The following is a 23,476-nucleotide window of genomic DNA, read 5'->3' on the forward strand; positions in this document are numbered from 1 at the left end:
TATTTTTAGGAATCTTTTTTTTTGAAATGTAGACGATTACAACATTTTGAAATGTTACAGATTTTCTAAGTGCATTAACAGGGGTTTGTTCTTCAGACTTTTTTGTAGTGGGGTGGCTGCTTACTGAGCACCCCCTTGTGGCCAGGTGTCACTTTACAGGCACCCTGCCCTTCTTAGCCCCCGCTTTTGTCGGTCCCTTAAGCCCCTCCTCCTCCCGCAAGTCTCTCTTTTCTGGCTAATAGCATCCCCACCTGCGGCTGGTTTAATAATAGAAAAGGTTCAAACAATCCTCAGTCCTTAATAACAAAATATTTCAAACAAACAATCATCAGAGAGTCCCTAAAACAAAGTTCATAATGACGACACACAAATTCATATTCAGCCCTGGTTCTTCTGCCACACACAAAGCTTTGCTCTACCCAAGTCTGCGCTAACCAAATCTGCCAGTCCCAGTCCCAGACCTTTCTGGTTGGAGCTCTGGCCCTGGCTTTCTTCTCTTGTCAGTGTTTCCCCTTGTCTTGAGGGAAAAGCCAGTGTATATACCACTCTCCTCCAGAGAGCTGCTCAGAGTGGGCTGAAAGAGAAGGGAACCCAGCCCGGTCTGCACTACAGGGCTCCCGATCCCAAAGTAGTCCAAGTATTTTGCAAAGCAATAGATAGTGGTAGTGAAACAGCTAGACAGGTGAGCTTAACAGCCATAGCAAGAGCTAAGACATAACCTTGGACATTTACGACCTGTTGCCCTGAGATTGGGGGAGAGGGCTGTTGGCCAGGGCACTAGGGATAACCCATATCTTTCTGAAAAATGCAATTGGACTTTTAGGGTTTACTTGGGCATTCAACCAGGGATAAAAAGAAGAACCGTGGCTACATACATTGTCTTATACTTAGATGGTAGAAAGAACAGGAGTACTTGTGGCACCTTAAAGACTTGCGGATACAGACTAACACGGCTGCTACTCTGAAACCTGTCATTAGATGGTAGAGTCTTTGGAGCAGAGACCACCTTTTTGTTCTGTTTGTACAGTGCCTAGCACACTGGGGTCCTGGTCTATGACTGGGGCTCCTAGACGCTACCACAATACAATAACAATCTCTTTTCTGAAGCTCCCTTTCCCAATGCTGCCCTGCAGCATCAGTGTGGCATGGTCCCATCCCAGGGCATACCCCTTCGAGGCACAGTGGGGCCCTGCAGGTCTCTTGCCCTCAGTTCCCTCAGTGACATACTTGCAGGCAAGAGTACTCAAAGTAACACTTCACTTCCTGGGGTTCAATTTATTGGCCCAAATCCTTTCTGAGGTTTTCAATTTCACTCTCATTCCAGGGCATCTGGTTCCTAGTTCCCCCTCCAGTTACCTCTGAACCCCAACGAGGAAGCTCTATCAGTCCCACATCAGCCCTTGACCTTTCTGGAGAGCCAGGCCATTTTCTGGGCCTTTTCCAATTCAACTTCCTGGAATAGGGTCTTCTGGCCCCCTCTAACCTTAAGAGTCATTAAACCCCATTACAAGATGAAGCAAGGGAAGGGGATTAACAGCGTCGTGAGTTGGAAATGTCAAGAAAATATGTTAGTCAACAAAATCATTAAAAAAAACAACATCCCCACTTCAGCACCATATTAAATAGTTTTTAAGTGGTTAGTGGGCTATTACACTTGACTGTTTAGTGTCTTACTGATAAGAGACCTTTTTGAAATAGCTTTAAAAAAGTGAGCCTTAGGATCAAGATAAACTTTTAATGGATACATCTTGAAGAAGTTAATCTTAAACTCTTTGCAACTGCTACCACATGTACACTATTGTAGAATTTCATGACGTTATTTGTGTAAAGGGTAAACTCCTGATCTCAATATTATGTACTTACTCTGTATAGCTCCATATGGCATACGAGAAGCTACTAGAAGAACTGGTTCACAAAAAGAAATACTTAAAGCAACGGAAAGAGGGTAGGTAAACCTTTTATTCATTGTACATATCAATGTGTTAATGGAAGGCCAGCCACAGTTTTAGAAACTTACTTCATTGCTGTCCTTTAACCAAACAATTTTAAAAAGTACCACTGTCACTACGTAGCTTGCAAAAGTGACTGTCAATGCCAGTCTTCCTAAAATAATCCTCCTCTTTGGCCAAGCAAGTTTTCTAGCTTCTAAGTCCCAAGCTCCTTCTCTTACATTTACAAAATAGCTTCACGTCATCGTGCCTGTCCTTGAACAGCTCTACTTAATCCCCTGAAGGCTCAAGCATCCAGTCCAAAATTGCTTACCTTTGTTTTAAACCACCATGTCTAGGGCCCTACCAAATTCATGGTCTATTTTGGTCAATTTCATGGTCATAGGAATTTTAAAATCGTAAATGTCATGATTTCAGCGATTTAAATCTGAAATTTCAGGGTGTTGTAATTATAGGGGTCCTGACCCAAAAAGGAGTTTGTGTGTGTGCGGGGGGCGGGTGGTTGCAAGGTTATAGTAAGGGGGTTGCGGTACTGTTATCCTTCTGTGCTGCTGCTGGTGGCGGCAGCTCTGTCTTCAGATCTGGTCTTGCTGCTGGTGGCGGCAGCTCTGTCTTCAGATCTGGTCTCCCGGCCAACAGCTGCCGCTCTCCAGCTGCCCAGCTCTGAATGCAGCGTTGCCACCAGCAGCAGCACAGAAGTAAGGGTAACAGTACCGGACCCCCCACCCTACAATAACCTTGCAACCCCTCCCCCAAGCACAACCTCCTTTTTCGTCAGGACCCCTATACCATAGCATGCCACCCTTACTTCTGCGCTGCTGTTGCCTTCAGAGCTAGGTACCCGACTAACAGCTGCCACTCTCTGGCTTCCTAGCTCTGAAGGCAGCGCAGAAGTAAAGGTGGCAATACCGCAACTCCTCTAAAATAACCTTGTGACCCCACCCCTACCCCTCACAACTCCGTTTTGGGTCAGGATCCCCAAGTTGAGAAACATTGATCTCCCTGTGAAATCCGTATAGTATAGGGTAAAAGCGCGCACAAGACCAGATTTCACAGTCCATGACATGTTTTTCATGGCCATGAATTTGGTAGGGCCCTACCCATGTCTTTTAGTTTCCCTTGCCCACCTCTTTGTGCTCACCTGCAGCAGGCATTCTCTGTCCTGGCAGACAATCTCTCCGTTGTTGGGATGACAGCCTTTTCTGCTGCTTGGCCTTGATTTTCTGTTGTTTTCAGATTTCATGTCAATGTCTCATCCTCCTTTTGATTCTTACAATAACGCTCATGAAAGACACTGTACAAAATAGGTGTATTTCAAAAGTGATTTTAGTTGAGTAGTTTTCTTTGCAAATTCCATCCCTAACATTTAAAAAGCCACTGTGAAAGAGTTTGGATGCAGATTTCTCATTAATTTAAGTGGGACTTGGCCATCTAATACCCTTACCTGGCTTTGCAAATCTCAGACTGTGTTCAAAAAATAAAATAAAATTGTGGCTATTACTTGTTCAGTATTTTTTTCAATATTGTTTAGCACAGAAAATCACATCTCCATTTCCTCGAACTATCATCTGAGTGATATCTTTTTTGACTTGTTAAACTCTGCGGCAGAGTACCTGGTGATGGGAGGAAGATTGGTGTACTGGCTACCAGTTTACAAACCTGAGTACGTACTCTTCTAAATGCCTTGATATCTAGTCTGTATACTATAATTTTTATCTACTAACCTAGCTATAATTTCTTCCAGGGTGGGATGTCTCTAGAACTTCCTACTGGGGTTTAAGAGGGATTCCTACGATTTTCATATATCAAAACTGGGTGGGTGAAGGAGAAGAGAGTTTGGAACAATTTTTGAAAGGAGAGAGAGCCATGTGCTGCCAGTTAGAAATCAAAACTTTTTATTTTTTTGCAAAAATGCATGCAACTGATAAAGGAATGGAAAACCAGAATACTGGAATCCAGGTAAACGTCAAAGCTAAATGCACACCCCTTTAAGAGCAGGCAATATTAGTTTGCCTTTTTATTGGGGCTTGACCCTTTTAAAGAGAGAAATTCTGGACGATTAACTTCTCCAGGAGAGTCCAGAGGTCAGGTGACCAAGAGGAATCATGACTGCCAGGCTATATAAGAAGCTGCATGTAACTCAGTTAGTGGAGAGGCAGACTTGCAGGGAACTGGAAATGCTGGCTGTTCAGCTGCATACATGTGGGTTATGACTATGGTGGACTGGGCAAGCTTGCCAGGGGTCAGGTGGTTCCCTGTGAAGAGAGTAAGCTGGGGTGGAGTCTGCCAGAAGGGCTTGGCTAATGAGGCCTGGGAGAGGCCCAGGAAAAGACAAGCCTCCCTTGTCCCTCCACTGCACTACAGGGAGAGGGTGAGCTGACACACCTGCCATGAGAGGAAAAGGACTGTTGTGTCTCAAAGCCTGGAGAAGGCTGAGAAGAGCAGAGAACCCTCTGCCAATAGGGCAAGGAATCATTTGGCCCTGGGGGACGGTATATGACTTAACTGGGTATGGAAGGGCAGTCATGCATCAACATGGGTGAAAGCTGTAGCTGGTTCAGCAGGAAGGCACTGTGCACCCCCAGGAGAGCAAGCCTGCACTAACAGGGCAGGAGGACTATTAAGTCTGGGAAGAGCTAGAGAAATTAGTTTGATTTGGCCTTGGGTGATTCTTGGAAGGGGAAGCATTGACCAAGGGTTAAACTCCACCCCGTCCATCTGCCTGGGAAAGACTGGGACAGCTGCTAAAGGGGGGGAAACAGAGCCATGGATGTGACTAGATGCAAGGAGAAATAAGGACTCGGTTACAGGCCATGGGACAGACCATAAGTGGGGAAAAAAGCAAGTATTTTCTTCACTTTCAGATGGGAACTGAGGGACAGAGATTGACTTGCCCAGGGTAATATTGGAAGTGTGTGGTAGAGCTGGGAATTGAACATGAGTCTCTTAAGTCTCGGTCCAGTGCCTTAGACAGAGTTACTCCTGAGCCTCTGGAGTTACAGCATGTCAGGGAAACCTCTTGTTATGTCAGTAAGATAACAGAAATTGCGTTCTGACTGCCAAGGCCTTATATCCTCCACAGCAAGCTGAAACTAAATTTTGTGGAAGAACCTTTGACTTCTGGGATATTCTGTTGCAGCAAAATGGAAATTTTACACAGCTTATTTAAATTTAAAAAATTGAGTCTTTTTTATTGAATTCAACATGAACAAAAATGCTGCCAGTATAATAGGCCATGTTAAGTGAAATTCATTTTATGCCCTCCCACACTCTGTTTCAGTTTTTTGTGAGGGCAATATAGAATTGTGTCATGGAAATTTAGTTTGGGAGGGAGGTGGAAGCTGGATGTGTTTGGCAGCTGATATTTGAGGCTTTTGGAGCCCCAGAAGGATATGAGAAGCAGTTTGGGATTGTGGGCTAAGCACATTAGTTGGATGTTTGTGATAAAATGGTGAGCAATGACATGGCTAATTGGAAATATAGACATTTAAACTGTCATCCTTAGGTTGACTGAAATGGATCATATGTCTCTGAGGTATTGTTTCAGGCTGTCTGCAAACTCAAGGAACAATATTGTATTGTATTATACGTTAGCTCACATTTTAAAAGTTTTCTTTGCAATTAGGAGTGGAAAAGTGGTGGATGTTTTAATATGAGAGCTTAGATTTTTTTTTAAGTGCCAATCTGTGGCAAAGGGTGTGTTTTGCAGCCATGGAATACATGGGCTCACAGGTGTCAAATATGTAATCTAACATATCAGCCTATAAGAGGTGTTCCTCACAGGTATATAGAAGGGGGTAGTATACAGCATGTTTACACATGTTAGGTCAGCACCAATACATCTTGTATCTAACAACAGCTTGTACATTGTCACAAGCGTCTTTCTTCAGACACCCCAGTTCCAGGCTACCACATGTGGTGGGACTGGAAACCACTAACATTTGTCCAAGGTTACACCACAGTGGTAAAACCCTGTGGCTTGTCAAGTTATGACACCTCAACGCTAACTCTGGGCATCAAATGATTATTATCAATGAGATATCATTTTAACACTTGAAAAGACAAATAATCTAACATCAGACCTCTCTCTAGTTGCTTTGTGATGGTGGAATCACTACAAAAATATACTTCAAAGGTGAGCTTAGTGGATCTGTAACATATAGTTTGCATGTCACTCTTTTTGAATGATGGAATAAATATTTTTGTGTATACTTATTATATGGTTCTTGCAAACAAAAAGATGCCTTAACCAATGGAAGTGTTTAATTCATTATTCAGAATGTCTACTGCTTATCTCTGATGGCATTGTGTGTGCTTGTGAATCCTAGATTGCTAAAATGTATGGCTTGTGCTAGTATGCTGTTTGCTTAAAATTGTCATGTCTATTCTGTTGGTCACAGCATCACGTTTTCCCTACTTTTTCTGAAGTTGTGCAACAGCAGTGCTGCCCCAACAATGGAAGCTATGTTTACTGGTTAGAGCCAGTGTTCCCTTTAATTTTTCCCACCCATGTGTGGACTGAATTTTGTTATGTGCACCAATATGGAGGTGATGTGTCATATTGGTGCACGTAACAAAATTCATATGGTGGGGGTAGGGCTGAGGGGTTCGGAGTGTGGGAGGGGGCTCAGGGCTGGGACAGAGGCTTGGGGTGCAGGGTGTGAGGGCTACGGCTGGGGGGGTGGGCTCTGGAGTGGGGCCATGGATGAGTGGTTTGGAGTGCAGGGGGGTGCTCCGGGGCTACAGTGGGGAGAGAGGACTCCCCACAGTGCTCTCTTCCCACAGCAGCACCTAGGCTTGGGGGCGGAGGGGGGAGGACCCTCTCCGCACCACGGCAGCTCTGGGGCTGGGGCTACAGGTTAGGTGCCCCTCTCCTGGCCCCAGCAGGTCTGGGCTGTGGGAGGGCTACGTCGCTCTGGGGTTGGTCTGGGCTGCACCACCCCAGGGCCTGGCTGGGTCTGGGCTGCTCCGGGGTTGGGCCACGTTGCCCCAGGCGCAGCTGGGCCCAATCCGGCTGTGGCTTGGTCTGGGCCTCAGGCTGGGTTGGGGGAGGGGCCCTGCTCTGGTGGCAGATTAGGGGCCAGGCTAGGTGGGGGCTGGAGGAGGGGCACCCCTCTCCAGCCATGGCAGGTCTCTGGGTGGGTTTTCTGAGCTCCTGCATGGTGCTAAATAGATTGCTTCACGGCCGCACAGCTTACAGGGAGCTTAGGTTAGAACAGGTGGCTAGGAGTTATGAATTCTGTGTTCTGTTGTAGCTGTGCCACTGACTTGCCTTGAGCAAATCAACCTCTCACTTTCTCAGTTTCCCCATGTGTAAAATGGTGCTGACTACCTACTGTTACGAATGTTTTGTAGTGCAGTGTGAAAATTTCAGATGAAATGCACCATGGAAATGTGAAACATTAATATATTAACACACTGAGTTTTCTGTTCTAATCCTCTGTGCAGGTTCTTACTTTAACAAACTTGCTAGCAAATTTGTGGGCCAAGGAGAGAGAAGCTAGTGACTAATCTGTTGAGCTGTCAGGTGTTCACTAACAATGTCTCCCTTCCTATCCACCTGTAACTTATGGTTACCATATGTCCCCTTCTTTTACATTAAAAAGAAAATTGGGTAAAATGGATTTTTGTTAAAGCAATTGCTACTATACTTCATTTGACAAGGTTCTGGGATTTACCTAACAAAGTAATCATTACCTGTAGAAAGAACTGTCTGCATTAATGCTAAAAAGACAGGAAGGTGTTTTAGCAGAGTGATAACACCTCTCATTCTGAAAGATAACATTACACTCCAAAGTAGTTTATTGTTTCAATCTGACATTGAAATCATTGTTAGGCTTGAATTCTTTTAATTCCTTTGCTGTCGGGCTTTTACACAGTTATGAAGAGAAACTTCTAAAAGAAGTGGTGGCAGAGTGCCTATCTTTGTAAGTTGTTAAGAATTCTTTGGCCCTCTTCTGTCATGCATTTCCTGATTTTTACCTGTTGTAAGGCGTTGCCAAATTTCAAGCTGTAGGTGCATTGGGAGAGGAGTTTGAGGTAGTGAATTTGGAGCCTCTGGAATGATGCACAGAACCAACTCATTTACTTGGTAGGACTTGTGATGTATCATCTTAATTTTATAAAAGCTCACGTCTGGTTTTTGTTTGTTTTTGTTTTTTTTAAGTAAGAAATTTCAAAATCTTCCTCCTCACCTACACCTTCCTGCTTTTTTGGATGGTTGTTTGAAGTTGCAGTCTATTGTAGGAGGTGCTTCGGATCTGTCTTTAGCTTTCTATTATCCAGATTTTGTGGACTGGTTTGTTCACAATCACAAAGTGCTCCACCCTGGCAACACTGTGGCTGAAACTCTGATGGTGGTTGGTTTGATGTCTTTTTTTGGAAATAGAACTGCAGTTTGGTTGGGCAAGGAATTTAAAATGGAGAACATAAAGATTATAATAGAGCTTTTGAATGAAGATCCAGTAATAATACTTGTTGCACCTGAGGAATAGCTAAAAGAGCATGGGATACTTTCAGTTGTTACCTGGGTTTCAGATCACATTATGTGTAGCAAAGACCTCAGCAACTGGGTAACTAAAAGGAAGTGTGGGGAAAAACAGTAGTAGAGTTTGCTCTTCCAGCTACTGTTTGAGTTGGTCTGTGACTCGTTTCTGTGCTTGTGGTCATAAATCATGGTAGCTAGATTAATTTATTAATGATGAAAATATTAGTTTTGTATCTTTGGGCCAGTGTTAACCAAGAGTGTCCGTCCCTCTCCCTGCCAGTCTCATTATGTGAAATGTAGTAATATTTGCCTAGGCTACTAAACTCCCTCTTTCTTAAAAAAGCAAAACCCTCAAGACTGTTGTCTGTCTTAAATTATAAAGTATTCAGGGCGGCAGGGCCCATCTCCGTTGTATATCTGTACCATGCCTGGCGCAATGGGGTTCTGATCCAGAACTGGAGCCTCTACGCACTACTTCAGTACAAATAATGGTAGTGTGTCCTGTCAGGTACATGTGCAGGCTCTGATTTATCATTTGCCTTCTGCAAACTAAAAGTTGTGTGAGATTTATTACCTCCTGTAATCAGATCTCCTAAGGATCAAAACAATATTTTTCTCCTGTCATGCTGTCTGGAGTGACACTCAACTGTGAGTGCCTATCTCAGGGCAGACGGTCTGAAAACAAGGGCCAAACTGGTGGTATGTTCTATAATTAGATTTCACCAATCCAGTAGCACATGTGAACTCTGGATCACTATATCAGTCTTACCATAGAGTCACAGACAGTCCCCTTAGTCTCTCAGTCCATCTTGCCACCCAGACAAACTGAACTTTATGATAAAAGGTTATTAAAAACCAAAAATCACACCATCAGGTTTCTACCAATCCCAAGAGCCCGGTCACTTACCCCCCATCAATTGGTACTGCAAGTCTGACACCAAAGACAACGCTGGCATTTAATTCTATAGTAAACTAACTATAGGTTTATTAGCTAAGGAAAATAAATGAGAGGTACTGAGAGGTTAAAGTAGGTAACATAAATTAACAGGTGACTCAAAGTTTGTAAGTCTGAAATGATAGCAGAGGTGTAATAAACTGCCAGTTTCTAAATGTCTCTCGGTCCCCTGAATAACTCTGGGGTCTATTGTCTTGTTCAGTTATTCCACCCTGTTAGAATCCAAACAGTCCAGGGACACAGGACTGTTCCTTGAATCCATATTTATAGTTTCTTCTCCAGAAAACAATCTGAATAGTGTGTTTTTACCCTTTGACAATAAGTAGGAAATGCAGACTGAATATGTGAATTCCCACTGTTGACCGCAAGGGCCCTCGCTTTGAAGTTAGCACTCTTCTTCATTTACATTTCCAAGGCTCCAATTGCGTTTGAGTAATTTAATTATAGTGATATATAGATATATAATGTAAATGCCTGCCATAGCCTGCCATTACATTATGATAGAAATAGGTAAGTGAAAAAATACAAGTAAGATTCCATTAGTTTTCATGAAATTTTAACACCTGAATACACTCTTACATTAACACACCTTTGATCTAGGGTCATTTAATTACTGGGGCATACATAATATAAATGTAATGTAATAGCAAACAGGATATAGACAACTGAAAACAATACAATTAACATCTCTTTTGATCTATACTAACACACAAGCGAGTTGGCCTGAATACACTATAATACCTTTTAACACTTCTTTGACAACACTTCTTTTAACAATTCATACACAAATGAATTGGCCTTTGGCTTGAGCTGGTCTGTTAGCATCACACCTCCCATGTGCTATTTTTGACAAGCTCAAAACCTATCTCATAGGGGTTATGTTTTCCAAAGTCACAATTTTTGTCACTCCCTGTGTTGCTATCCACCCAGGCTAGGACCAACCAACTGGGCATTTGCCTTTGTGCCATCTGCTTCTGACATTCAGGCCTAGACTGCCTCACCCACTCCTTGGCTTGCATGCTCTGCACCCTGCACTGCTTTGACCAGAAAGCTGCATGCAGCGCAGAAGGGGTGACCTTGTTGGTGGCTACTGCTGTCTCTTACACTGGCCTATGACTGTGCTTACTTAAACCGCTGCCTTGCAGCAGCCATCTCCCATGAGCAGACTAGCAATAGGGGAAGAGAGAAAGTGGCCTGTTCTCCACTCCTGAAGCAAGAGAGAGAAGAAACTTTCATTGTTTAAGGAACTAAGGGAGAGACTACTGTCAGCTCCCTTTCCCCTATGCTCAAGTGTTCTGAGTCTAGTTATTTTTCATGCTGTCTGTCCTCCAGAAGGCGTGGAGTGTTGCTTTGGCTGTCATTTTTAATTTAAAATTTTCTGTGGATTTATACAGTAATAAAGGGCACCTATCGAAGACTCAGCATTCTGCCACAAATCAAAAGAACAAAAATAAAACTAAATAGCCACTTACCTGCCAACAGAACACATCTCCCTTTCCCCACATACATCAAACCCACCATCCTCTGGAGCAGCCTGCACAAATAAATGTGCTTTTCAGCATGCCTTGAAGTTCAACAGATCAGAGCTAGCTTGGACCAGGAGGTAACTTGTTTCAGAGCTCAGAGCCTCTCACGGATAACTCTATTGCCAGCCCCCCTCTTTTATAAATCAAGGGGGCTTTTGGTCAAGCACATTTGCTGATTGCAACTGTGGTAGTGTAGCAAGAAGAGAGAGGCAGTCTCGTAAAAAGGTCCTGAGCGATTTAGGGTTTTATATAGGTCAAAACCATCCCCTTTTATCCATTAATTGACTGAAGCACAGTGTATTGGGGTGCTAGTTCAGGTAGCAGATAAAAATTTAAACAAGTTTAGGAGTTCTTGGGCATCATAGTAGTGCCCAGTGCAGAAAATGGAGAATAAATGCAGCTCAGGAGGCAAGAAATTTTTGCTGTTTGAGCTTTGCTGAAGAGACACACGTTAGTACAAGAATTAAGGAGCCTGGAACTTCTGTCATTGACGTTCCATTTTCCACTTTCCTGTGCAATCTTGTAGCTCGGCAGGGGCGGCTCTAGCCATTTTGCCGCCCCAAGCATGGCGGCACGCCGCGGGGGGGCGCTCTGCCGGTCGCCGGTCCCGCGGCTCCGGTGGACCCTCCGCAGGGACGCCTGTGGGAGGTCCACCGGAGCCCTGCCTGCCGCCCTCCCGGGGACCGGCAGAGCGCCCCCCACGCCCCCAAGCACGCTGCTGTTTGGTATGTCTATGTGTAAAACACCACAGCAGTTGCAGCCTCCCTGCTGTAGCACTTCATTGTACAGCTGACAGGAAGGCTTCTCCCGATGACATAGGTAATCTACCTTCCCGAGAAGCAGTAGTTAGGTCAACAAAAGAAATCATCTGTTGACTTAGGGTATGGCTACACTGGCGATTTGCAGCGCTGGAAAGCCTCCACCAGCGCTGCAATTAGTAAGTGGCCACACCTGCAGGGCACTTCCAGCGCTGCAACTCCCTGGCTGCAGCGCTGGCCGTACACCTCACTCAGCATGGGGAATAAGGATTCCAGCGCTGGTGCTGCAGCGCTGGTCATCAAGTGTGGCCACACACCAGCGCTGTGATTGGCCTCCAGGGAATAAGGTGTATCCCAGAATGCTTTTATAAATTACTCTCTTTGTTTTGTTATGCAGCCTTTCTTTGTTTTGTTGTGAACGAGCTCCGATCGGAGCTCCGTTCTGTACCTGGCTGTAAACAATCAAATGAGAGGCAGGCAGGGAGGGAGAGTGAATGAAACAGAACGGAGCCGTTTGAACTGCTTATCTAAAAAAACAAACACTGATCACAGCAAACAGGAGCTATCTATACCTGGCTGTGAACGATCAAATGAGAGGCAGGCAGGAAGAGTGAATGAAACAGAACGGAGCCGATCGCTCCGTTGAACTGCTTATCTAAAAAAACAAACACTGATCACAGCAAACAGGCAGGCTGTTTGCAATTAGAGTTAAGACTAAGGGCTCATGAACATTTTGTGATTTTTCCAATCCAGGAAGCTAACACTCAGTGTTGGCTCCAAAAATCCACTCTCTCTATCTTCCCCGCTCCCTGTCACAGTACACCACCCTCCACCCCCCTCTTTTGAAAAGCACGTTGGTGCACTTGAATGCTGGGATAGCTGCCCATAATGCAGCACTCCCAACAGCGCTGCAAATGCTCCAAATGTGGCCACACACCAGCGCTGGTAGCTGTGAGTGTGGCCACACACCAGCGCTGCTCCTACACAGCTGGATGACCAGCGCTGCAAACTACCAGCGCTGCAAACCGTAAGTGTAGCCATACCCTTAGAGCCATCTACATCAGGAGTTAGGCTGGTATAGCTGTCTCTCGGGGGTGTGGATTTTTCACACTCCTGAGAGACATAGCTATACTAATGTAAATTCCTAGTATAGACCTAAGAAACTCTAGTTCTATTTTGGTTTGACTTATTTGTTTATGCAGGGGGTGGAACTCCCCTTATTTAAAAAATACTACAGTGTTCTGTATTAATGGCCCCCAGCTCTGTACCAGCATTATTGCGAAGGTTAGTGTCTATGGCTGTTGTAGCAGGCTTTCTAATACAGTTGAAAGAAGCAAGACTTTCAACTTTGGTCACATTGTTCATAATTTTTCAGGTAGCAATGCAAACCGTACACTTATATTCTGTCTCGAGTGGCCACATTACTGTAGTATCTGAGCAGTCTCTTAATGTAGTTATCCTTACAACACCCTGTGAAGTAGGGGATTGCTATTATCTTCTTTTTACAGTTGAGGAAACTGAGGCATGGAGACTAACTGACAGTCACACACAAAGTGTATAGATACCATAGAAAAAGTAAAACAAACAAACTTGGGAAGGTACCATCATAGGTGGCAGTAGGTGGCGGTAGGAACTGCTTTTGCAATTTTTTTGGTTTTCCCTTTATTTACTTTTCAGTAGATGTTCAGAAATGCCTCCTTGTCATGGGTAAAATATGGAGCATCTCCCTTGTGCCCCAAGTACTCCTTGCCCTTCAAGGGATGTGTGTGGGTTAGTTTTTTAAAGACTGACTGACTCAGCAGCAGGGTGAAGATGCCTCATATTCACACTTTCCTTTATTATATATTTATAGGCTGTTAATTGAGTCTGATGTCTCCTCCCCTCCCCCTTCCTGAATCTCTTTAAAACCTAATTCAGCTTTTAGCACTTGGAAAAATAAGAGGGGGGAATGCAGTTTCGGAGATGTAGATTCTTGGAAATTAGTCGTCTTCGTATGGCTGGTGTAGATGTAGTTTTTCTGCAAGATCGAAGTTATGTAAAATATTGTGGAAGCTTACTCTTCACCCACCAGTACAGAGGTTTTTAACTGAATTAATTTTGGTACATTTTGTCAGCCAGACAGTATTATTGCCCTCTGTCAAAGGGCTATCAGAACAGATTTTCTCTTTTAAAATGTCTTTCCCTGTCTAACAGAGGAAGTCCAATATGCTCCAGTCTGTTTATAACACCAGTCTCTGAATCCAAAAGATTTCAATGGTTATTAAAGAGGTTGTGGTGTAATATATATTGAAGTCCAAGTATAGTAGTCTCCTATTGGGGTGCGTCAGTAAATATACAGCCACCCAAATCAGTTGATTATAATTGGATGCTTGTTGAAATACTTTTAAAAAGCACAGTTCCTGATTGGATGGTTGGAGAAATTTTCCCATGATACTTGACATAATGCAGGCATCTACATATAGAAATTTATGGCTGGAAGGGACCTCAAGAGCTCAATTACCTATTTGTAGAGAGCCCTATGGGAAATATTCTTCCCGTTTATAGCTAGTTCATCTGCACCATGTCTTTTATTTGTGTCCCAAAAAGATGGGATATATGCTTATGATTTCTGAAAACAAGTGAAAACATTGTTTCTGGTAACTTAGTATGGCTATAAAATGTGTGGAAGCTATTAGGGTAAGCCAGTTTGAATAGATCTGTATAACTGTTTTTCAGATGCACATGGTACAGTTCATGGGTTTACAGCTTTCTGACTGCTTATTTCTTCCAGATATACAGAAGAGATTATACCCCAGCACCCCTGCCTGAAACTTATTAGTAACTGTGAGCAGATGCTTTCCAGCCACACGTCAAGGCGCTTGATAACCATGGAAAAGGTGAAAGAATTTGAGGTAAAATGTTCTTGGGTGTGTTGTGCGAAATGACGGCTGTCAAATATATGAAAGGTTTGCTCTACTGTTTGAACTGCAAAAGGGAATTTATTGTATTACCATCACCAGATTTGGTATCCAGTACTGGATTGTCAATTCTGCTGCTGCTAAGATGTTTTTATGACATGAATTAGAGGCTTTGAAAAATGCCACATCTTAAAGACAAAACACAAGCCTGTTGTGTTGCTCACTTAGTCTGCAATGATTTAAGGTAGTTTTTTGTTTTTAAAACATTTTGATAAATTTTTCACCCAGGGCAAACTGATTAGTATGGGTGAGGGCAGGATCTTTGAGGGCAAGATATTGTTTCAGAGGTGCTGACTGCGTGCATTTCCTGTTGACTTCAGTGGGGATTGAGAGTGCTTATCTCTGAAAATTGGGTTTTAAGCCATTATATAAACAGTACTAAAGTGTGACATTAGTTCAATGATGTGGGGGCCTCCTGACAGTGGTATTTAATCTCCAGTTCTCCATGCAGGAAAGGTAATGTGTTTTCAGTTGCTTAAACTGTTAAAGATGATTAACAAAAAAATCAGTCTGGAAGTGGAACATTACAAAAGAGATGCTTAGACATGGTAGGAAAGCAGAGGCAAGTCAATAAGTAGGACATTGTTCTTAGCTAAAATGTGTAGGAGGTGAGCACGCGCTTCCAGTATTTTCTTAATTAGCTGTAAAAACAATGGACGTGGTTTGCAGCAAATTAATGCTTCAGCATTATGGTATACACTAGCAATCCAGCAGGCTTCCAGTCTGGATTTCATAATGCAAGTGATGACTTAAATTGTCAAATAGCACTTACGTAGTGTAACAAGTTGTATAAGTTGTTCAGAACAGGTGCTGTTGACTTTGGCAGTAACAAACCATCATTTATAACTTAAAATTTGGACATGTATCTCACCCCCCCTGCCCCATGCCAGTTTTAATGTCAAACCTGTCAATATATAAAAAATAATAGTAGTATTGGACTACATGTTCTAATTTAAACCACTTCTTCACCCTTCTGTATATAGGCTTCACTCATTTATCACTATTGTGTTTTGTACATCAGTTACTCTTCAGTATGTATCTTGTCAGTTCAGTGACAAGTGAGGGTCGGGGGAGAGGTACGGCCAGCATATCCCTTGGCCCATGCCACTTCCCGCTGCCCCCATTGGCCTGGGATGGCGAACCACAGCCAGTGGGAGCCGCAATAGGCCGAACCTGCCAAAGTGGCAGGTAAACAAACTGGCCCAGCCCGCCAGGGTGCTTGCCCTGGTGAACTGTGTGCCAGAGGTTGCCGACCCCTGATAGAGGGTATGTTTGGCATCACACTGTTTAGTTCCTTTTACAGGGATCTCTTAGACATTCTTCCTACCTTGTTTCATATCAAACAAATGTTTTGTAGGGACATTATGGTGTCCAGTAAAAGCAAAGAAGTGACATGAAAAGAAGTTGTTGGGGAGAATTGGAGGTCTGCCCATTTATCTTGCTTTTTTGCAAGTGAGGGTTTTTTTCATACTCCAGCATCTAATGTACTTTGCCAGGCATTGTTCAGTATAATTTCATTTAATTAGGAACTAATTTTCTAGTGTATGTGATAGTTCAGCCACAGTGTACAGTGTCTGTGGATGATGATGATGATACATTTTTATAAAGATAGTGATTTTTAGATTATACTTAAGGCTATGTTTTAGTCACGAGTATTTTTAGTAAAAAAAAATTGACAGGTCACAGGCAGTAAACAAAAATTCATGGCCCATGACCTGTCCCTGACTTTTACTAAATATACTCATGACTAAAACTTGGGGGTGGGCTGCCCGGGGCCCCCATGAGTGCTGGGGGCTGGGGGCCTGGGCTGGGGGCGGGCAGGTGGTTGTGGGCAGCCAGGACCCCCACTGGGGTGGGAGGGTTGGAAGGGTCTGCAGGTTTCTACCTGCCTCCACACCTGCCTCCACACAGCAGCTGCAGCATATTTGGGGTCAGGGGAGAGAAGGGGATTGGGCACAGGATGGGGTGAGCCTGGATCTGGGCTGCATTTATCTGGGGGGGCTCCCCAGATGCGGTGACATCCCCCTCATTCAGCTCCGTCCTAGGCGGAGGTGTGGCCAGGCAGCTCTGCGCACTGCCTCCGCCTCCGACCCTGCAGCTCCCATTGGCCACAGTTCCTGGCCAATGGGAGCTGCAAAACCAGCACTCTGGACGGAGGCAGCGCGCAGAGCCGCCTGGCTATGCCTTCACCTAGCAACTGAGCGAGGGGGATGTCACCGCTTTCGGGGAGCCCCCAGGTAAGTGCTGCCCAGAGCCCGCCTCACCCAAACTCTGCTGGGGGGGAAGGGGGACGGTCCGGGGCTGCTCCAGCAGTGGCTGGTGCGCCTGGCGCAGGGGCTGCCTGAGCTGTCCCTGAGCCAAGCGCACCGGCCACTGCAGAAGTCATGGAGGTCACAGAAATTCACAGTGTCCGTGAGCTCCGTGACAAACTCGCAGCCTTAATTATACTGCATAATCATCATGCAGTATTGCCAGGAGTTACAAGTACTAGCAGTAATTAATACATTGTATATATTTATGTACAGTATAAACACTCTAAAACCCTGACTCTACTAAAGAAATTGACCTGTTGTTGAAAACACTCATCTGCAATGGGTCCCATTGAACGGGTGTTGAAAATTGGTCGTGTTTATATTTTCAAGAAATTAGTGATCTAAGAAACCAAAGTAGACTAGAATCCTATCCAAAAATATTAATAGACATATACATAATTTTATCATAAGCATAAAGACCACAGAACATCCTAGTAATAAACAATTTGAATTGTTTTTATCTCATTAAGTTCAATATGAATTCCTCTTATAGCTGATAAAGGTTTTTTTTAAAAAATGTGCAGTAATGTACACACACAGAGCAAACTGGACAAAGTCTATACAAAAAATGTACTCAAGTATGGCACACAATGGGTGGGAAATCTTAAAAGAAACATTTTGAGGCTTACTTTGGGCCAAGGTGTCTGTTGTTAATTACTTCACTCCTTCCCCATAATAAATGGGTATGGCCATAATGGAGGTAGGTTAATAATAGCTAGTTAATACCTTATGAATCTGTATGAAATAAAAACCAAGAAGGTGAAAGAACAAGAAGGAAAGGAAGTGGGGGAGAAGTAAAGTTTGAGGGATATGAGGTGAGTATTTGCTACCCTTGATGATAAGGACCTAAAACCATTATTATAAAGGGGACCTTTTACACATGAAAGTGTCTTGTAGTTTCTCCAAGGGTTGGGGAGGGATTTAGTTGGATGTGGATACCTCGCATGTCTCAGTGATATTCTTTGTTCAGGGCCAGTGCTATTACAGCAAGCTTTTTCCACATAGGGGATATGAGCCTGTCCTCATCAAGGCTGATGAGGAGGAGGCAGAGTTTAGAATTTGGCATGCATGTGGAAGCACCATAGTGCGTCTGACGGTGAGGCATATGAATGGCTGCTTCTTCAGCAGATGCAGAATCTGTCCAGCTTGTGGTATATAATCTGGTTGGTGTCCAGTAAAACTGGTTCAGTCTTTTGTTTTATGTTAGCTGTAGGTTGAGCCAAGTTGAAGTGTACTGTGCTTGATGTTGCACCAGGTTAGTTTCCAAGTTTCATAAGCAATCTGTTTAGGTGACGCAGGGAAGGAGGAAACAAACAGTTTTATGTTGCATACTTCGTATTTTTCTAATTCCAAAGTAGAATCAGATGGAAACTGTGTAACTACAAATGTATATGGGACAAAACAATTTCCAGCATTATTACGGGAAGTATTCTTGAGGCTCCATATCTATTCTTTAAAGATCTACTTGTTTTTAAATTCCTGTTGTAGTTAGGTTTTTTTGGGGGGGGGGGGGGGAAGAAGGGGAGGGATCTTTTGTCTGTTCCACTTTTTAAATAAAACTGTCTAGCTTCTAGTTTTGTGGGGCTTGTTGAGTCACTCTGTAAAATATTTTGATGAATATATACTCTCTTCCACTTTCTGTTTCACTATTATTCTGTGTCTGGTGTCTTTATAGAATAATTCGTATCTATTTTGCTGGTGATTGTTCTCGTTCTGAAACTTTTAATCTGTACTCCTAACAAAATACTGATATCTGTAGAGTTCTAGAGGAGAGGGGCTGTTGACCACATTTGAGAAATGTGCCTATGAATTGCATGTCAAGATGGGAACAAGAACTAAACTGAAAGTGCACTCTGAACAAATGACTGCCCATGAAAAGACTTGGGAGCAAAGTGTTAACGGATTTGCAAAGCTGAAGGTTTCCAGCACCTCCTTGTCACATGGCCATTCTAGGCATCTTTATTGGAGTTGAGTTTTTTCTACTGTATTTAGCAGCATCAGTTGCTAGACTTGACCCTGTTGTCCTGTTTGAACTACTTGGTGATGTTTATAGCTGTCTAAAATTTGTACAAGGGTTTCTGTAGCTACTGTCCAGTTCCAGATGTAGAACACTGGGAAGCTGTGATAAGGATAGGAGGATTTTTTTAAAACAAAAAACAGACATGAGTAATTACCCTGAGGCTGAACTGAGGCCCACTAGATTCAGCATAAGCTTGTACGTTAGTTTAACATCTGTGCAGATATCTAATGTAAACACAGCTCTGTTTGTAAACTTCAGTTCTTTTTCGTCCTCCCCTACCTGCGTTGTTATGCTAGAAATATATTGCACCATTTTATGCTTATTTTATAGAAGCAAAACTAATGTGAAGTTGCATGATCAAATAAGTTGTAAGCACTAAGTGGCTTTCACTTTGATATCAGCCTTTCTGGCTTTCATTTATTGTAGGATGCATCATAAGCCATATGTGAGTAAACGTTTATGAAAAACAGCAGTTTAGTTGAAAATTGGTGCCACTGAGGAGAATATAAATATATCATGGTCCATACCAACGATGTGAAAGAAATCATTATCAGAGACTGACAGTAGGTTAAAGGATGGTGGAAACCTGACTCTTACAAACAAAGGAGGAAATCACTTGCTTTCCTGAACTGATATCATAATAGTGATAGATTTAATCAAGTTAGTGTGTACAGTTCATTGTTGGCCACTCTTGGTGCCTGACCCAAAGCAATGGCTTCTAGAGAAACTTCACCTGCTTGTACAGAGTAACCAGTTAAATGTTTTACCTCTAATGCCAACTTTGGGCAGTGGTTACAAAGGAAATAAAATGAAAAAACTTTTCCTATTCTTTCCCCTCCTCTTCAGTTTCAGGTCTGGGGAACAAAACAGAAAAAGAGGGGTGGGAGATGTCATTGCACTGGAGTAGGTAATGTTAGGGAGAGGAAGGGGAGCTTTAAGGTGATAGTTCAAATGATAAAATTCAACTTTTGTCCCTGACCTGTTGCTTTGCTTAAAGAGCGGGAGCTAGGGGAAGAAAAGGCACAATATTTGGAAACTGCACCTGGCAGTTCAGTGGTACAAGAGGATTTGACACCAACACTTTAATTGTATGAAATCTGCTGTGCTGCAGATTTCATTAACTAGTGGGGCCCATGCATCTACTGTAAGGTGTATATGAAGAGAGAGCCTCTTAGAGATTTGGCAGAGATACTGTTGCAGGATTAGTGCTTGTATAAACCTGCTGACTTCAGCCATTATTCAGAAGCATATTTTAGTTAACCATTATATTCCGTTCATTGTAATTACCTAACATCCAGCAAAAATAGTAGAGAATAAATTATTTCCAAAAGATCTTGCATGTATTTGTCATTTTTTTTATGGCTAAAGTCAGAATATCAGTACTGTTCAGATTCTACCCATTCAGCTTGTCATTAGGTAACAGATTGTCATGCTGCCTAGCATGGGACAGAGCTATGGGTGCCAATTTCAGGTCAGACTGCCAGAAAACAGGGCATGCACCCCAAACTGGTGGTTTATTCTATCATAAGACTTCACCAAGCCAGTAACAAATGTGTGCTTCCAAATTACTATACTAGTTATTATGAAGCCACAGACTGTCCCATCAGGCCCTCTAGCCTCTCATGCACCATCCAGACAAACCAGACTTCTGTGATAAATGATTATTAATACCAGAAATAACAACTATTAGGTTCTTCCAGTTCTAGTGAACCAGACACTCACCCCAGGTCAATATGTACTTCAGGATCTCACCAAATACTGCATTTAGGGTTGCCAGGCGTCCGGTTTTTGACCGGAACACCTGGTCGAAAAGAGACCCCTGGCAGCTCTACTCAGCACAGTTGACTGGCTGCTAAAAGTCCAGTTGGCTGCAGCGGGGTAGGCAGGGTCCGTGTGGCTCCTGGGAAGCGGCCTGCATGTCTCTCAGACTCCTAGGCAGAGGGGTGGCCAGGGGGGCTCTGTGCACTGCCCTCACCTGCAGGCATCACCCCGAGTGCTGGCTCCACAGCTCTCATTGGCCGAGAACCATGGCCAATGACAGCTGTGGGGGCAGAGGATGGAACCCTCTGGCCACTTCTCTGCCTAGAAGTCGGAGGGACATGTCGCCACTTCCTGGGCGCTGCCTGCGGTCAGTACCGCCTGGAGCTCTGTCCTATGCCCCAACCACCTTCCCCAGCCCTGAGCCCCCCCCATACACCCACCTGCTTGCCCACACCACCAGGCCAGAGCCCATACCCAAATCCCAGCCCAGAGCCCCCTCCCACACTCTGAAACTCTCAATCCCAGCTCAGAGCCCCTTCCTGCACCCCAAACCCTTCATCCCGAGCCCACACCCCCACCTGGAGTCCTCACCCCTTGCCGTACCCCAACCCCCCGCCCCAGCCTGAAGCCCCTCTCACACTCCGAATCCCTTGGCCCCAACCCAGAGCCTCCTCCTGCACCCCAAACCCCTCTTCCCTGGCACTACCCCAAAGCCCACACCCCCAGTCCAGAGCCTGTACTCCCTCCCATACCCTAACCCCCTGCCCCAGCCTGGTGAAAATGAGCAAGTGATGGATGGAGGGGGGGGATGCAGTGAGTGGACAGCAGAGCCTCCGAGAAGGGGCGGAGCCAGGGTGGGGCCTTGGAGAAGGGGCAGGGTGGGGCAAGAGTGTTCAGTTTTCTGCAGTTAGAAAGTTGGCTGCAGCATTGATTGCCAGTCTTTAGTAAACTAAGTAAAGATTTATTAATAAAAAAAGAGAAGAGTCATTAAAAGGTTAAAATGAATCCTATGCATTACAGTTGATTTCAGAGTTTGTAGATCAGGGTAATAGCAGTGATGTTAAATCTGTTAGCTTGCAATAAGTTTCTCTGGATCTTCCAAAAGATTGAGGGTATTCGGTCCTTTGTTCAAAGCTTCCCTTTGTTAGAAATCATAGTCCAGAGATGTGGAGCAGGAAAGAGGCCACGAGTGGTCAGTCTCCAGTTTATACCTCCAGTCCATTTACTGATAGAGACAAACTATCTCAAACATGGAGTCAGGGGTCACGTGCTCTACAAGTCTTGTTGAGTCACTGGGCCTCCATTGTTCATACTGTCTGTGAGGCATCCTCAGGAGGGGCCCACTGGAAGAGCTGATTCTCCTTAATGGCTCATCAACACATGGCTGGCTCGTCTTGATGTAAATCTGTCTTCTGAGTTCAGAGTAGCAGCCGTGTTAGTCTGTATCCGTAAAAAGAACAGGAGTACTTGTGGCACCTTAGAGACTAACAAATTTATTTTAGCATGAGCTTTCGTGAGCTACAGCTCACTTCTTCGGATGCATAGAATGGAACACACAGACAGGAGATATTTATACATACAGAGAACATGAAAAGGTGGAAGTATGCATACCAACAGGAAAAGTCTAATCAATTGAGATGAGCTATCATCAGCAGGAGGGGGGGGAAAAAAAAAGCTGTCTTCTGAGTGTTACCAAGGGACACAACATGTTTGAGATACAAACACATAGCAAAGATTCTTAACCTTCATATACAATGATAATACATGCATATAAATAGGATAACGTTGTTCAACAGATTACATCATTTTAAATTATACCTTACAACAGGGGTCGGCAACCTTTCAGAAGTGCTCTTCTGAGTCTTCATTTATTCACTCTGATTTAAGTTTCGCGTGCCAGTAATACATGTTAACATTTTTAGAAGGTCTCTTTCTATAAGTCTATAATATATAACTAAACTATTGTTGTATGTAAAGTAAATACGGTTTTTGAAATGTTTTTAAGAAGCTTCATTTAAAATTAAATTAAAATAAAATGCAGAGCTCCCTGGACCGGTGGCCAGGACCCGGGCAGTGTGAGTGCCACTGAAAATCAGCTCGCATGCCGCCTTTGGCACGCGTGCCATAGGTTGCCTACCCCTGCCTTACAAGGTATACTCTATATAAGATTTATCACAGTTGTGCAACAGTGGTGGCGCCTTAGTGTAAACATAGTCATCTTTCTTTTTATACAGGGTCACAGTGGTGTTCTAGGCAAAAACAAAATAGACAACCTAAATGCACCAACCTACCTATTTAGAGTCTTAATAAAACAAAGGAAATGTTAAAATAGGTTTTAAATATTAGTATCTGAGTCTGAAATCAGGAATGAATTTGATTTTGATCATTCCAATTCTAGTTCTTCCCTACAGAATTATGTCCATTGTGATTGGTAAATTATTGGATTCAGAACAGTTCAATGTTTGACTTTTTCCTTTAAGAAGAGAGCAAACCATAATGTGAATGTTTGATCAATGGGTTGACTACTTCCTTTAATCTGTTATGGATTTACCCATGTCATCTTTCTCTTACCCTCTCTCTTTATCTTCTCTGTATTTAAATAGACTTGTTAGCACTTGGAGTTTAATGCTGTTCTATTTGTGAGTTTACATATTACATTTCCTTAGATACCTTTGGTTTTGGTAGCTTGAGCTAACGGAATTTACTGGTAGAGACAAACATATGCATGTATACAGGAATATATCTAATTGT

The 23,476-nt window shown here is 43.6% G+C and overlaps 1 protein-coding gene across 6 annotated transcripts in view; it reads left to right on the plus strand.

Moving 5' to 3' along the window:
• Positions 1–23,476, plus strand: part of TRMT11 (tRNA methyltransferase 11 homolog) — a 55,638-nt gene that overhangs the window by 25,323 nt on the left and 6,839 nt on the right. For 4 of the 6 annotated variants that reach the window (XM_045009479.1, XM_045009482.1, XM_045009483.1 and 1 more), the window contains 3 exons: positions 1,873–1,945; positions 3,481–3,612; positions 14,446–14,566. In XM_045009479.1, the coding sequence (XP_044865414.1) occupies positions 1,873–1,945; positions 3,481–3,612; positions 14,446–14,566 (326 nt within the window). The remainder of the gene's footprint in view (positions 1–1,872; positions 1,946–3,480; positions 3,613–14,445; positions 14,567–23,476) is intronic. The other 2 variants (XM_045009480.1, XM_045009481.1) reach the window with 2 other exon arrangements.

Source organism: Mauremys mutica, chromosome 3 (genome assembly GCF_020497125.1).
Source record: "Mauremys mutica isolate MM-2020 ecotype Southern chromosome 3, ASM2049712v1, whole genome shotgun sequence".
Classification (NCBI taxonomy): Eukaryota; Metazoa; Chordata; order Testudines; family Geoemydidae; genus Mauremys; species Mauremys mutica.